Genomic DNA, 12,133 nt, shown 5'->3' with positions numbered 1-12,133 from the left:
AAAAGATTAAGACAAATATTTGTTTTGATTCGTTATAATATTTTTAAACAATAACAATAATAATAAACATTATTCAGTGGTGCCTCCAAGGGGTGGCAATGTGGGGGCCATGACCCCTGCTTGAAAAATGCTACCATCCAATCCTTAGTTCCCACAAGTCTGAACCGGAAGTGATTCACGCCATCTTAGTAGGCAAGCGAACACACAACAAAAATAAAATATGTTTACACTCTTCACCAATATGCACATGTCCAAATTCACCATGGAGGAGCTTCACAATCTTAAATCCACAGACGTATACAATCAATGTTTAAGTGGATTTGTAAAGGACATATGACCACTTCACGTGAATAAGGTTCTGGTGACTGACAGAGTAAGTACATGTAGTAACATACACATAGGCTACATGTCCGCCTTAGCTTGCAGGTAAAAGCTATGTTAGCTAAGCTAATTTTGCTGGTTCAGCAGTTACAAAGTTCCCAGAAGTGACACATCACATGAGAACTGATGTATAGAAAGTTTTCAGGTGATGTGACACTTCCAGGAACTTTGTATCTGGCAGTTATCTTGGTAGGTACGAAATAACTGTCATGACAGTTGCTATGGCGTTGCTATGACAACAATAAAAAGCCACAAGCTTAGAAGTAGTTCTCCCCTCATTCCTATTTAACTCATAAGTACATTTCAACTATTATTTGATCAAAATTTTCGAGTACCTCTAAGTATTACGAAAATAAATGTCTGTGATATTTACTGAAGTACTTACTGAGCTAAATGGACATGTAGCCTACATGTAGGCCTACTCTGACAGTCACCAGAACCTTGTTATTCATGTGAAGAGTTTGTACGTCCTTTACAAATCCATTGAAACGTTATGGTTCAGGGGTGTCAAACTCCAGTCCTCAAAGGTCAATGTCCTGCAGTTTTTAGATGTGCCTCAGGTACAAAACTCTGGAATGAAATAGCTTAATTACCTCCTCCTTGTGTATATAAGTTCTCCAGAGCCTTGCTAATGACGTAATTATTCTATTCAGGTGTGGTGCAGCAGAGGCACATCTACAGCCTCTACAGCAGTGGTCCCCAACCTTTTTATTACCGCGGACCGGTCAAGACTTGGTAATTTTGCTGCGGCCCGGGGATAGGGGGGGCGTCAGATAATGCTTCTGCATGTTGGTGTTCCCGCTAAAGCCTTTTTTTTTCTTTGCCCCGATTTTCCCTTTACGACAATCTTACAACGTCCTGCAGTGAGTGGTGTGTTATTTGGTGGTGTGTTGAATATTCCCGATGTAAAATCGGGCATATTCAACATTGTCTTGGCCCGATTATCGCAGCCTGTGGGGTTTTCCCTGACTGGGAGCGAGAAACGCAGCCTGTTGAATGTGACAGGTAGCCAATCAGAAAGCGCGATGACGTAAGAAGGGAGAGGAATCCCAGACAGTTGTCATGGCAACTGTGATGTCCACCGGATTGGTGGACATCACAGGTGATGTATGGACATGTTTATTACTATATGTAAAGGTCATTTTTATATATGTTTATTATATGGTTGTGTTTATTCAGTTAAAAATGTTAACTACGAAAAAACATAACTCACCTCCAAATCATAGAGCAGCAAATAGAGCGGCTGCTGCCGCCATCTTTTATCAAACGGCTTTTCTTTTTGTTTCGTCTTTTATCGCTTAAAACGAGCCACAAACTATCACTACTGTTTGATTATTCTAAATTCACGCTTGGTATGTTGGGGGTTTTACTGGATTTTCTTCTGGAATCGGGATGTCCGTGAGTGGAATCGGTTCGGCGCTGTGTTGCTCCTGCCGTGTGGCTGGACTCACGAACCGACCGAACCTGATGGACTTTTATCGGCTCTGTGGTCACAGAAATTTGGAAACTCGGCCGACAATTCTTAAATCGTGTGAACCAGACCTAAAACTCACAAGCTCCTCTCCTCTCCTCTCATCTCGACCACTGCCGTAACGGTCTCTGACTCTGGTCGCTATGGTAACGTTTACATATCCCTTCAAAACAAGATACAGATGCTCCACAAAAACGAACATTTTACTTTCGTGGAAACTTTAACTCACATTAATGACTAATGGGAGCCCTGAGCTTGTTTCTCTGCAACGAGACGGTCCATCTGGGAGTTATGACACCGGAAGTGCTGCTTATGCTCCGGGTTCTTGGTCTCTAGTGGTGAAGCAGTTTGAAGCTTCATTCCCTCATTAACGAGCCGCAGACAGAGCTTGGACTGTGGGAATCACCTGCCGGGATAAATCCATCCTCCTGTCTCTTCTCTGGGCCTTTTCCCTTCACAAAGAAACTTTCCAAAGACATCTGATCTGTTTCTCACTCATTTTGCTGCTTGTGGGTTCAATGTTGGCGCTAGACGTTACCGAGAGAATCCGGTGAAAGGATTTTCAAAATAAAAGATCCTGCAGACTCAAATAATACATTAAACGGAAATATTTAATTATTTCTCGCGCAGCCCGGTACCAATTGGTCCGGGTTTGAGGACCACTGCTGTACACAGTCACGTTCAATGGCACAAGTACAACTTTTAAATCCAAATCTACTTACAAAAATGTTGGATGTAACTAAAATTTTTCTCCAAGTGTTCTGGTAACCTTCTGTTGTCATGGTAACCAGGACCACTTCTACTCACTGACTTGTACTACATCTTGGTTCACCCAAATCTGCTTTTAATTGCAAATGAGGACTGATCTACATTCGGTTTTCATTGCTTTTTTCAATTTTCTTAAATGGAGCCCAAAATAATAAACTGGAAAAATTTCATTTAACAAGGAAAAACTTTTTGAAGTTTTGTTCCTATGATTCCATTCTTACAAAAAAAAGAGATTTAATTAAAATAGTTCCTTAGTTTACTGATCAGTAGAGTATTAGGGCCACAAAAAAAGAAATTGAGAATAAATTCATAATACTACAAAAATAGTCAAAATTACACAAAGTCACATGAGAATACTCAGATCACAACAGCCGAGAAGTCCTGTTACAACTATTCTCATAATGACCTATCTTGACTTTATTCACATTCTCATACATTTTAAAAATTACAAAATTTTGGCCTGAGTACTTTTGAACTTAAAAGTGAACATTTTTCCAAATCAGAATATAAATTTTAAATAAAACTTTTTGACAAAAACATCTAAACATAATTTTAAAGAGTCGACCTTCCCATTTCCTGGATCAAACTGGTCGAGGATTCAAAGAAACAAAAATAATGGATTATATTGGCCTAATATAAACATTTACATTCCAAACTAAAATAATTGGCTTTTGTTACCTCGCAGCAGAGCCGCTCACCACCAACATTTACCCAGAGAGTAAGACGCAGGTAGAAATCAAAAACTTTATTACAAAAATAAGTTACACTCACCTCCATTTTACAGTATAAAACAATTTATTTGCAGGAATGCAAAAAATGTTGTTGGCCACCAACAATAGTTTAAAACTGCTAACATGTTTTGTTTTTTTTTGTTTATGCATGTATGTGTTTTTTTTTTTTTTTTTTCAAAAGGTGGTAGTTATGCTTTTTTTTTACTGAGGGAGTTAACTGTATAGAAAACTGGGATTGACAAACAGTTTCCTTTATGCTATACTTGGAAACAAATCATTCACTGCAGTATCCCTTCTACCACTGTGGGTCTGGGATCCCTTCTACACCACAGCAGCTGGAGTTAGGCACGCTTTCTGACTGCAAAATATGGCAATTCAGTCATCAGGTCGACTACGCTGGGCGCCATTTCTGATGCAGGAAGGGATCATTCGAGATGATCATGATTTTACATGATGGCTTAGAGTTTGCTGACATTATTCTGATGGTGTTTGAAAATGTGTTTCATGAATATAAAAACCCTCCCAGCAGAATAAAACAGTGGCACAAAAGGGACACTGCAGGGCCTTAATTTTTGTATTTTTTTGTTTTTGTTTTTTTTTAATCAAAAGGCATTTGGATGCCTTCCGATTTTAAGCCTTTACAAAAAGTAACATTTTCCGAAAAACTATACAACCAGTAACTACATACTCTGAAGAAGCAAGGCAGCTAATTCAGTTCAAAATACGATAAAAGCAGGGCTTGTTTTTAGACTCATCTTATGAGATTGTTTAGCATGCCCAGCTTGACTGTTTACAGCCTGCAGAGCTGCAGCGAAAAGGAGTATATTACATTAAGTACATCGTTTTAGCGCTGCAGCTCTTGTGCATATTGTTTGCAAACAAGCCCTGCTTTCATCTATATAGTTTCCCTATTTACAGTACAGGCCGGGTAGTTTATTCCTCTGTACTGAGGTAGTCAACCAACCCTTAAAGACCAGTTCTGAAAAGAACCACTTTCCTGGAATGCCTGACTTATCCATGCCAGGTGGGTACACCCTAAAACCCTGCAAATGTTCGATTTCAAACATCCAGATCAAACAATAACATGGATATTTCGACAATAAAAATTGCGATTAGCACAAAAATATACAATAGTATCAAGCTCCTTTGAGCCACTTCAAACCTAACAACTTAAAAAAGTGCAATTTCTTCAATAATTATTCTGTTTTTTTCTTTTAAATGGCATGTTCGGGGGCAGGGAAGGGGCAGATTGTAAGGGCAATTCATAGAAGAGCCCTGAGAACCAGGGCGACGTACAGGCTGACATGGGTTTATACTCAAAAATCATCTGATCGTTTTCTTTTAGGGTGGCGGTTTCTGGGGGAGAAGCAAAATTAAATGGGTGGAGGGGAGATGTTTCTTCTTCTTCTTCTGTAAGGCTGGAATTTCACTGGACCTTTGTTGTCGCTCTCGTCATTTCAACATCCATTGCAGCTTATGGTGTAAACCCACACATCGAGTCAGTCTCCACTGGGACAGGTCAGGAACGGCCCCGGCCCCGTTTCCCTGCTGAACACAGAAAAAAAGAAGAAAAAACAAAAACAAAATTACACCCAGGTATGGACTAGGACCGCCTCGGAATGCTAAATGCATCCAACATAAATACCTTAAATAATCCACATTAAACCCAGTATGTCACTTATTAGAAATATTTGATAAAATTGTCACTACGTCATGACAGTTTGCTTTCTCCCAGTGCTAACTAGAAACAATTACGAATGGTGTTTCTCCACCATTACAACATTTAGCAGTGAGCTTGACTGACAGCGCCAAGACCCTCCTCCCAGCTCTGATTGGTTGTTTTTGGTGCACGACATGATAATATTAACAAAGATGTAAAACACTTAAAAAATTTAAAGACTGCAGCTTTAAGCCTTAAATTTTTCATTCTTTATATTTTACACTTAAATTTTTTACATGCAGCCACTGTGAAAAATCCAGAAAAAGTCAAATTGTAAATTATTAAATCTATTCCCATGGAGGGCAAAAAAAAATTCAGGCCCATCAGGACCAAACTGAAGGTTTAATAATTGGTTATGACTTTCAGAGAGAATCTTAAAAAATAAACAGTTTAATTTAATCTAGTTAAGGGTTTTTATTACATCAAATCAAAATGTTGCCAAGAGATTCTGGTTTCCTTAAATCACTTTAACTAAAAAGACGTTGAATTAAAGTTGAGGCGTTGACTCTCAGAACATTTTTAAATGATTTTATTCACCCTTTATGTGATGTAAAAGTCTCTGCTCTCATCTGTTTAACAACATTCAGACCTGAGGCTAGCTCAGATTTTAAGTTTTAAAAAAACTTAAGATGAATATTTTTTGCTTTTCATTAATTTTACAATGAATTCAGAAATAACTTAAATTTAAGTTAATCACATCTGTAGTTGGTTTAGTGGTTTTAGTCTTACTATACTTTAGGAGTTTTTTGCTAATAATTTTCAACAGTTTGGACTAAATGTAGATTTTAATTGACTTTCATTTTGATTTGTTTTGAATTTTTTCAACAACTTATTCTTTAACAAAAAATTATTTTCCAAAACCTTTATGCTGCTTTGTCATTTACAAAAATCTTTTTTTTTCTTTCATGGTTTTACTTGTTCACAATTTTTTTTTTATTTACAAATCTTTTGTCTCTAAACAAAAAAAAAGTTTTTTGTAAAATACGAAATGTAGCTGTTTATTGTTGCTTTATTTTTTTTGTTCCTGTACATTTTTTAACAGTTGTTTTTTTATAAAATGTTTTGTTGCTTTACCATTTACTTTTACAAAATGTAATTATTTTTCAGGGGTTTTTTTCTTTTACAAAATCAAATGGTTTTCTGCTGCTTTATTTTTTAATTTGCATTAGCAACCATTTCAAATGTTATTTTATTTTAAAATTCATTTTAGAGGTTTTGTCTCCCTCTAGTGTTTAATAATTAACATTACCATTAATCAAACAAACAGCCACTTCTTTTAACTGTAAATAGTTTTCATGATTAGACTTCAGTTTATTTCATTACGTCCTGCCGTTTTAGGCTGCCTCTCTGCGTATGAAACGTCCTCATAATATAATAAACTGAAATATTCAGCTGAACTTCCGGTACCTCTGATTGTTCCAAGGCCTCCGCGTTGGGTGAAGCCCAATCGGCCCCTGGGTGTGATGGCCCCACGGCCTCTGGTCTGGCTGGCTCCTCCGCGGATGCCTCCTCTGGCCCCTCTGGCCCCTCGCACAGACCCTTGGAAGTCGTCGTAGCCGTAGTAGGGGTCGTCGTAGCCTCCCCGGTAGTTGTGGTAGTCGTATCCGTAGTAATCGTAGTAATCTTCATAGCCGTAGTAATCATGGGGGTAAGAGTAGCCGCCCCTCCCTCCTCTTGCTCTGCCTCTTGGTGGCGGCATGTGAGGCGGCCCGTAGTAGTAATATTCATCATACCTGGGGAGAAACACCAACGTTCAATGTTTCTTACAACAAAGGAATAATTTAGTGATTTATTGGATACATGTGACTTTAGCTGAAGCAGAATAAAAAATAAAGCAGCGTCTCATTTGTAGCAGAGTTAATTACAAGCTGCCAACCCTAGCCTGAGTAGCATTGTTCTTGCTTACATTTGCGTTTTGGCGGCTTGTCTCTGGGCTTTGCGTTCTTTCCTCTTCTGGTCAGGCGGCTTGGCAAACACGATTTCAATGTGCTCTCCTTCCAGTTCTTTGCCATTGAGCTCGGCTAAAGCCTAAAAACAATAAAAAGTTGTTTGTTTTTCTTTAACCTGTGGTTACCAGTCTAATTTGTAGCATTCATTAGGAAGTCTTTTTCTTTCATACCTTCACAGCACCGTCTCGTTCTTCAAAGTGGATGAAGGCATAATCTTTCAATTTTTTCACTCTCTCCAGTTTTCCAAACTGATTAAAAGTTTTTTCAAGCGTCTCCTCTGTAACGGTGCTCGCTAAATTCCTCACAAACAGCACCTTCACCTGTGAAAGAGGATGTTTTGATTTTTTATGAAATGGATAATTTGGGACAAAACATGATTAGGGCCACTGGGGAAAAAAAGAAAAGAATAAAAGAACAAACTTTTTTCCCCTCCAAGTTCTGACTAAGCTCAAACAATTAAAGTCAGAACTCGGAGGGAAAAAAAACGATTGAAAGAAAAAGAAGAATTTTGAGGAAAAAAAATTATTCAGAGAAAAAACAATTTGAATTCCAAGAGAAAGAATTTTATATAATTTTTTTTTTGCCATTGGCCCTAATCATCTTCCGCAAGTTGGAGACAACATGACAGCTTTGTTAAATCTCTGCAGCTCACCTTAGCCATGACTTCTGGGTCTGGGTCCTCAATTGGGTCGGCCCATTCCACCGTCACCACGTTTCCCCACACCTTGACCTTTCCACTCATGAGTCTGCGGCGAGCCTGAGCCGCCGTCTTGTGATCTTCATATTCCAGGAAGCAAAAGCCTCGGTTCTTCTTCTTGTCGTCTGGCTGGTGGTATAATATGACATCATTTAGACCTTCTGCAGAGACAAAAAGCAAGAGAAAAACTGTAAGTTATTTTTTCCAGACAAACTGCCTGCAAACAAATAAATACAGATATTACAATATAATTAATGGTGGTCAACCAAAACTGTCCTCCCTGCATTTGCAAATAATTTAAAATGTGTAAATTTAGTCAAAAGACATGAAAATCTTGATTTATTTTAAAGTCAGTTTGTTATAAGTTGCAAAATATGCAACACTAACTCAAATACAGTTAACTATTCAGACAGAAACAGGCAAATAATTTTCCAAAAATAAGATAAAAGCTGTACCTGCAACAAATGGAGAAAAACAAACATTAAGCTGCAGAAATACTGCTGAGCTACACAGAAAAACCACCAGACTCACCTGTAACTTTAACAAATTCTTCAACAATCTGCTCTTTTGTTTTACTCTTGGGGATGGAGCCAACAAACAGTCTATTATTGGCCACAGAAATGCATACGCCGATGTGTTTACCCGGTCGAATTTCATTGTTGTTGCACTGTGGATGTTCAGAAAACAGTTTGAAGTTAAAATCTCAATATATGGAAAACAAAAAAAGCCTATCTAGGTGCATCTGTAAAATAATAGCAAAATGAATGCAACATAATGTTCCCTTAGTAAAATAATAAGTATCATAATTGCAGTGGAGCATGCATACCAGCTTGACAGCTTGCTGTGCAGATTCTTTAGTGCAGTAAGTGACAAAGGCATAGCCTCTGTTGAGGCCACTGAGAGGATCCATCATCAGGCGCAGGTCCCAGATGGTGCCAGCTTTCTCAAACAGCGGAACCAGCTCATCCTCAAACAAGTCTCTGGGAATCTTCCCCACAAATATCTGTCAGGATGCATGAAAACAATCATTTTACTTTAAAATGTCAAGAGTAGAAATAAGGACGACATGTTGGGGAAGGCATCCAGTCAGCTCTTAGCGGTAAAACATCACTGTAACCTTGGTTACTACGGGTGACAACAAAAAAAGTCATCATTTGGACACTAGAAGTGAAAACAAACACTTTGAACAGTTTAAATACGAGTAAACCAGAATAAAGATGGAAGTTATGTACCTCTGTACCGATGGTGGGCTGGGCTCCTGTATGGGCAGACTCTGGTGGAGGACCCCCATACTTTCTCTGCCCAGTTGTTACATCAAGCGTATAACCAGTCCTATCTAGCAGAGCCTGAAATAAAACACAAAAGAAGCAACTTTAACAATAAATACTTTTAAAAAATCATTATACTATTTAATTTTCTCATTGTTCAAAACAAAAACTGCTAACATATTGATTCAGAGCATCGACTCTCACTTTAATTTTGGCTTCATCTGGTCCTTTGTTGGTGTCCGACACTTTGGTCCCTTGTTTCTCTCTCTGTCTGTAAGTCTTCATCACGCCACACAGAAAGGCACTTTTGTTCTGGAAAGATACAGAAAAATCAAGAACTAGGAAATAACAGAAAAAAACAGCATGAAGAAGCCAGATATTGTAATTTAGACAGGTCACATTTTATCTTCACACTCGTCTAAAAGCAACAAACGGATTTGCTCTATATTATAAAATACGAATAAAGTGTTTTCTTTTTCAGCAACATGTCCTGCATACCTGAACATGTGAGAGGTCGCTGTCCTTGAATTGTAAAAGGACTTGGAGAGCACCTTCTTCGTTGAATTCTTTCAGAGCCTCGATTGCTCGGTCATCTAAATCACTGTGTGACACCAAACCTGCAGGATGGACGACAGAGAAATGTGCTACCAACAATAAACACTGAAAACGTTCACCACCTGTGAAAGAAAAATCCATGTGCAAACTTTTCAGCAGCTCATTTATTAATAAATCACCATGACAGATAGAAAGAAAGGGGGGGAACTGCACAAGCCTAATCAAATGGGACTGAAGCTGTGGACAAGTTCAGAAGAATTAATCACAACATATGCAAAAGTGTAATGTGATATGCTGTAAGTCTTTCATATTGTATTACATGAGATTTTAACTGAACCAGAATACATTTCCCCTGTATGGAGGGCCATCACCTGTCCGAGGCAGCCACACCAGACAGCTGCCACCATTGTTTCTGTTTCAGCCCCATCTGGCCCAAACTAGCAGCTAACATGTGACCAACCCCTCCCAAAAAAATAACAAAAAATATCTAAATCTAGCTTAAAATCTAAAGTCATTTGGATGTATGAGGGAGGTCATAAAAAACCTCTGGGGGACTTATTTATCAATCAAGACACCATGTTGGGAATGAATACTCTGTGTTTTTAGTACACATTTGAATCACATAATGTATAATTAAATATTTTTGAAGCACTGCAGTACCCATTTTGGTTGGAAACCACAAAAAGTTGCTTCAGGATCCCAATTCCCCCATTCAAAAAGGTGATAAAATGACAATACATGCATGAATTTATACGAAGAATTGCATATTGAATATGCAAGTGTATTCATAATGCCTTACCTGCTATGTAAATTTCATCTAGTTTTTCAGCAACTTTCTGTGGTAAACCAGCTTCTAATAAAGTCTGGAAGTGCTCAGAATGGGTAACTGCAGCAGAGGTGTCCATTGGCTCTTCTGGACCATTTCCATTTATATGTTCTGTGGCCATGTCTCCAGAAATCTGTATAAATGCAATGAGCCAAATTAATCCTGGGTCTTTGGATGTGTTCAAGCCTCAGATTTGTCAACAATATCATCTTAAAAATACAGAAATGCAAACAAAAAATGTGATCCTGGCATATGGAGTCATTTTTTACACTTTTGTTCAAAATATCTTACAAGGGGCATTCCAGTGTGAAATAAACTTTGCTTTTTGTGCCTTGAAACTTCTTCCTATCTTGACTTTTTTTTTTTTTTTACTGGCAACTTCCATCTAGGAAGAAGTAACAAACGTGGACAGTGTGCACAAGACAGACAACGCACATACCAAATTGTTACACATTAAACAGAGAAAATTGCGTCTTATTGTGGCATTCTGATTTGGTTTGGCTTAGTTTTACTCGCAGGATCCGCTATGCTCTCCTAATTGCATGTTAGCCGACCTTCTCACTGCTGACTTCAGCTGATATACGTGTTCAGACAATATTCCCCGGCTTCCGGCGGCTGACCGTTGAGTACAAATGTGCTGCTTTATTTTTGGGTGGCACAAAATAAATGCTTCAAATTTCACTCAAACTTAATCTGTAATTCGCGGTATTTAATTTGTACTGCTGTACGGTAATAAACAGACAACTTGTGCAGCTTTAAGATCAAACTGTTCTCTTCACATTTCAAAACTCAGCAAAGCTAATTCTGATTTGGGCGGACAGCTGCCTAAATTATTTCTTCAAACGTTTGCTAATCAATCTCACAAACACGTGCTGTCTCTAGTCAAAGGATAAATGCCAATTATAAATTTATATTTCACTCTCAGAAACAAACTGTTGAATTTTAGCGCATAAATGCATGGAGATATTTATAGTTGGTCATTTTTTCATGTCTTTAAGATGTTGTGTTTAGCGCCTGACACTAAAGATACTGTTAGCAGGCTAGCCGGCTAGCGAGCACAGCTAACTACGGACCCTTTTTGGGACAATAACACGAGACTCAGGTGTGCGTTTTTAGTGGGAACTACCGCTATTGATTTAATAAACAGAAGGTAGAGCTTACTGTACAATTGTAAGACGCTGTCAACATCTTTTGCGCATATACCAGGCTCCCCTATTGAGCCTTATTAGCATAAATTGACAATGAGCATGTCAGATCCATGATCTGTCAAAATGAGCTAGCTGGAGCTAGCATGCTAACTCGCACGGTATTACCACTGAGGCCATTGTTAGGACGTCATTTGTTGGTAGACTTCACCAAGTGACAAAGCGCGCTTTTTATATTTAATATGACTAAACGAGGCCTGGAAAGCTAAGTGCTTAGCTCAACGGATGCGTGATTAGTCAACGTGCCGCCACATAGGAAGAGTCCATTTTCAAAAAGCCGGTCTGGACAACTCGTTCCCAACCACCACCAGTTTCCACATTGTTTGAAACAGCACCGCACGATTCCGGGGGGTTTAGCGCTGAATAAAACAACATTAACGAGACCTTTCAGAAGCATTCGCCCTACCTGCCGCTGGCACACCAATGAGTGTGGTGCTGATTGTATAGGAAGATAAACGTGATATTTAAAAGACGGAAAAAGTGTAAAACTCCCGGCAATGGTCCGACTTCAGTCATTCACTCTTGATGATGTAAAATGGCTGCCACGTTCACGCCTCGAGTT

General features: G+C 38.6%; 1 protein-coding gene across 2 annotated transcripts; it reads right to left on the bottom strand.

Annotated features, from left to right (window-relative positions):
• Positions 1–3,350: 3,350 nt before the first annotated feature.
• LOC114134691 (heterogeneous nuclear ribonucleoprotein Q) lies at positions 3,351–12,133 on the bottom strand. 2 transcript variants are annotated; one of them, XM_028001438.1, is made up of 12 exons: positions 11,978–12,133; positions 10,340–10,499; positions 9,484–9,602; positions 9,190–9,297; positions 8,950–9,063; positions 8,544–8,720; positions 8,249–8,384; positions 7,673–7,878; positions 7,191–7,340; positions 6,978–7,099; positions 6,479–6,804; positions 3,351–4,899 (listed from the first exon to the last, which is right to left on the bottom strand). In XM_028001438.1, exons 2-12 carry the CDS (start codon positions 10,485–10,487, stop codon positions 4,871–4,873), a joined length of 1,635 nt encoding a protein of 544 aa, XP_027857239.1. In that variant the 5' UTR covers positions 10,488–10,499; positions 11,978–12,133; the 3' UTR covers positions 3,351–4,870. The 2 variants fall into 2 exon arrangements, with proteins under 2 accessions (XP_027857239.1, XP_027857240.1); XM_028001439.1 differs by lacking the exon at positions 10,340–10,499 and having other exon boundaries at positions 11,978–12,118.

Source organism: Xiphophorus couchianus, chromosome 19, assembly GCF_001444195.1.
Source record: "Xiphophorus couchianus chromosome 19, X_couchianus-1.0, whole genome shotgun sequence".
NCBI classification, from domain to species: domain Eukaryota; kingdom Metazoa; phylum Chordata; class Actinopteri; order Cyprinodontiformes; family Poeciliidae; genus Xiphophorus; species Xiphophorus couchianus.
This window is presented reverse-complemented; position numbering and strand designations above follow the sequence as displayed.

Coding starts and splice junctions, on each gene's coding strand:
- LOC114134691 (XM_028001438.1), bottom strand. CDS start 10,487: ATGGCCACAGAACATATAAATGGAAATGGTCCAGAAGAGCCAATGGAC. Junction 7,879..8,248: donor AGAATTTGTTAAAGTTACAG/GTGAGTCTGGTG, acceptor TTGTCTCTGCAG/AAGGTCTAAATGATGTCATA. Junction 4,900..6,478: donor AGGCCTTGGAACAATCAGAG/GTACCGGAAGTT, acceptor TTCTGTGTTCAG/CAGGGAAACGGGGCCGGGGC.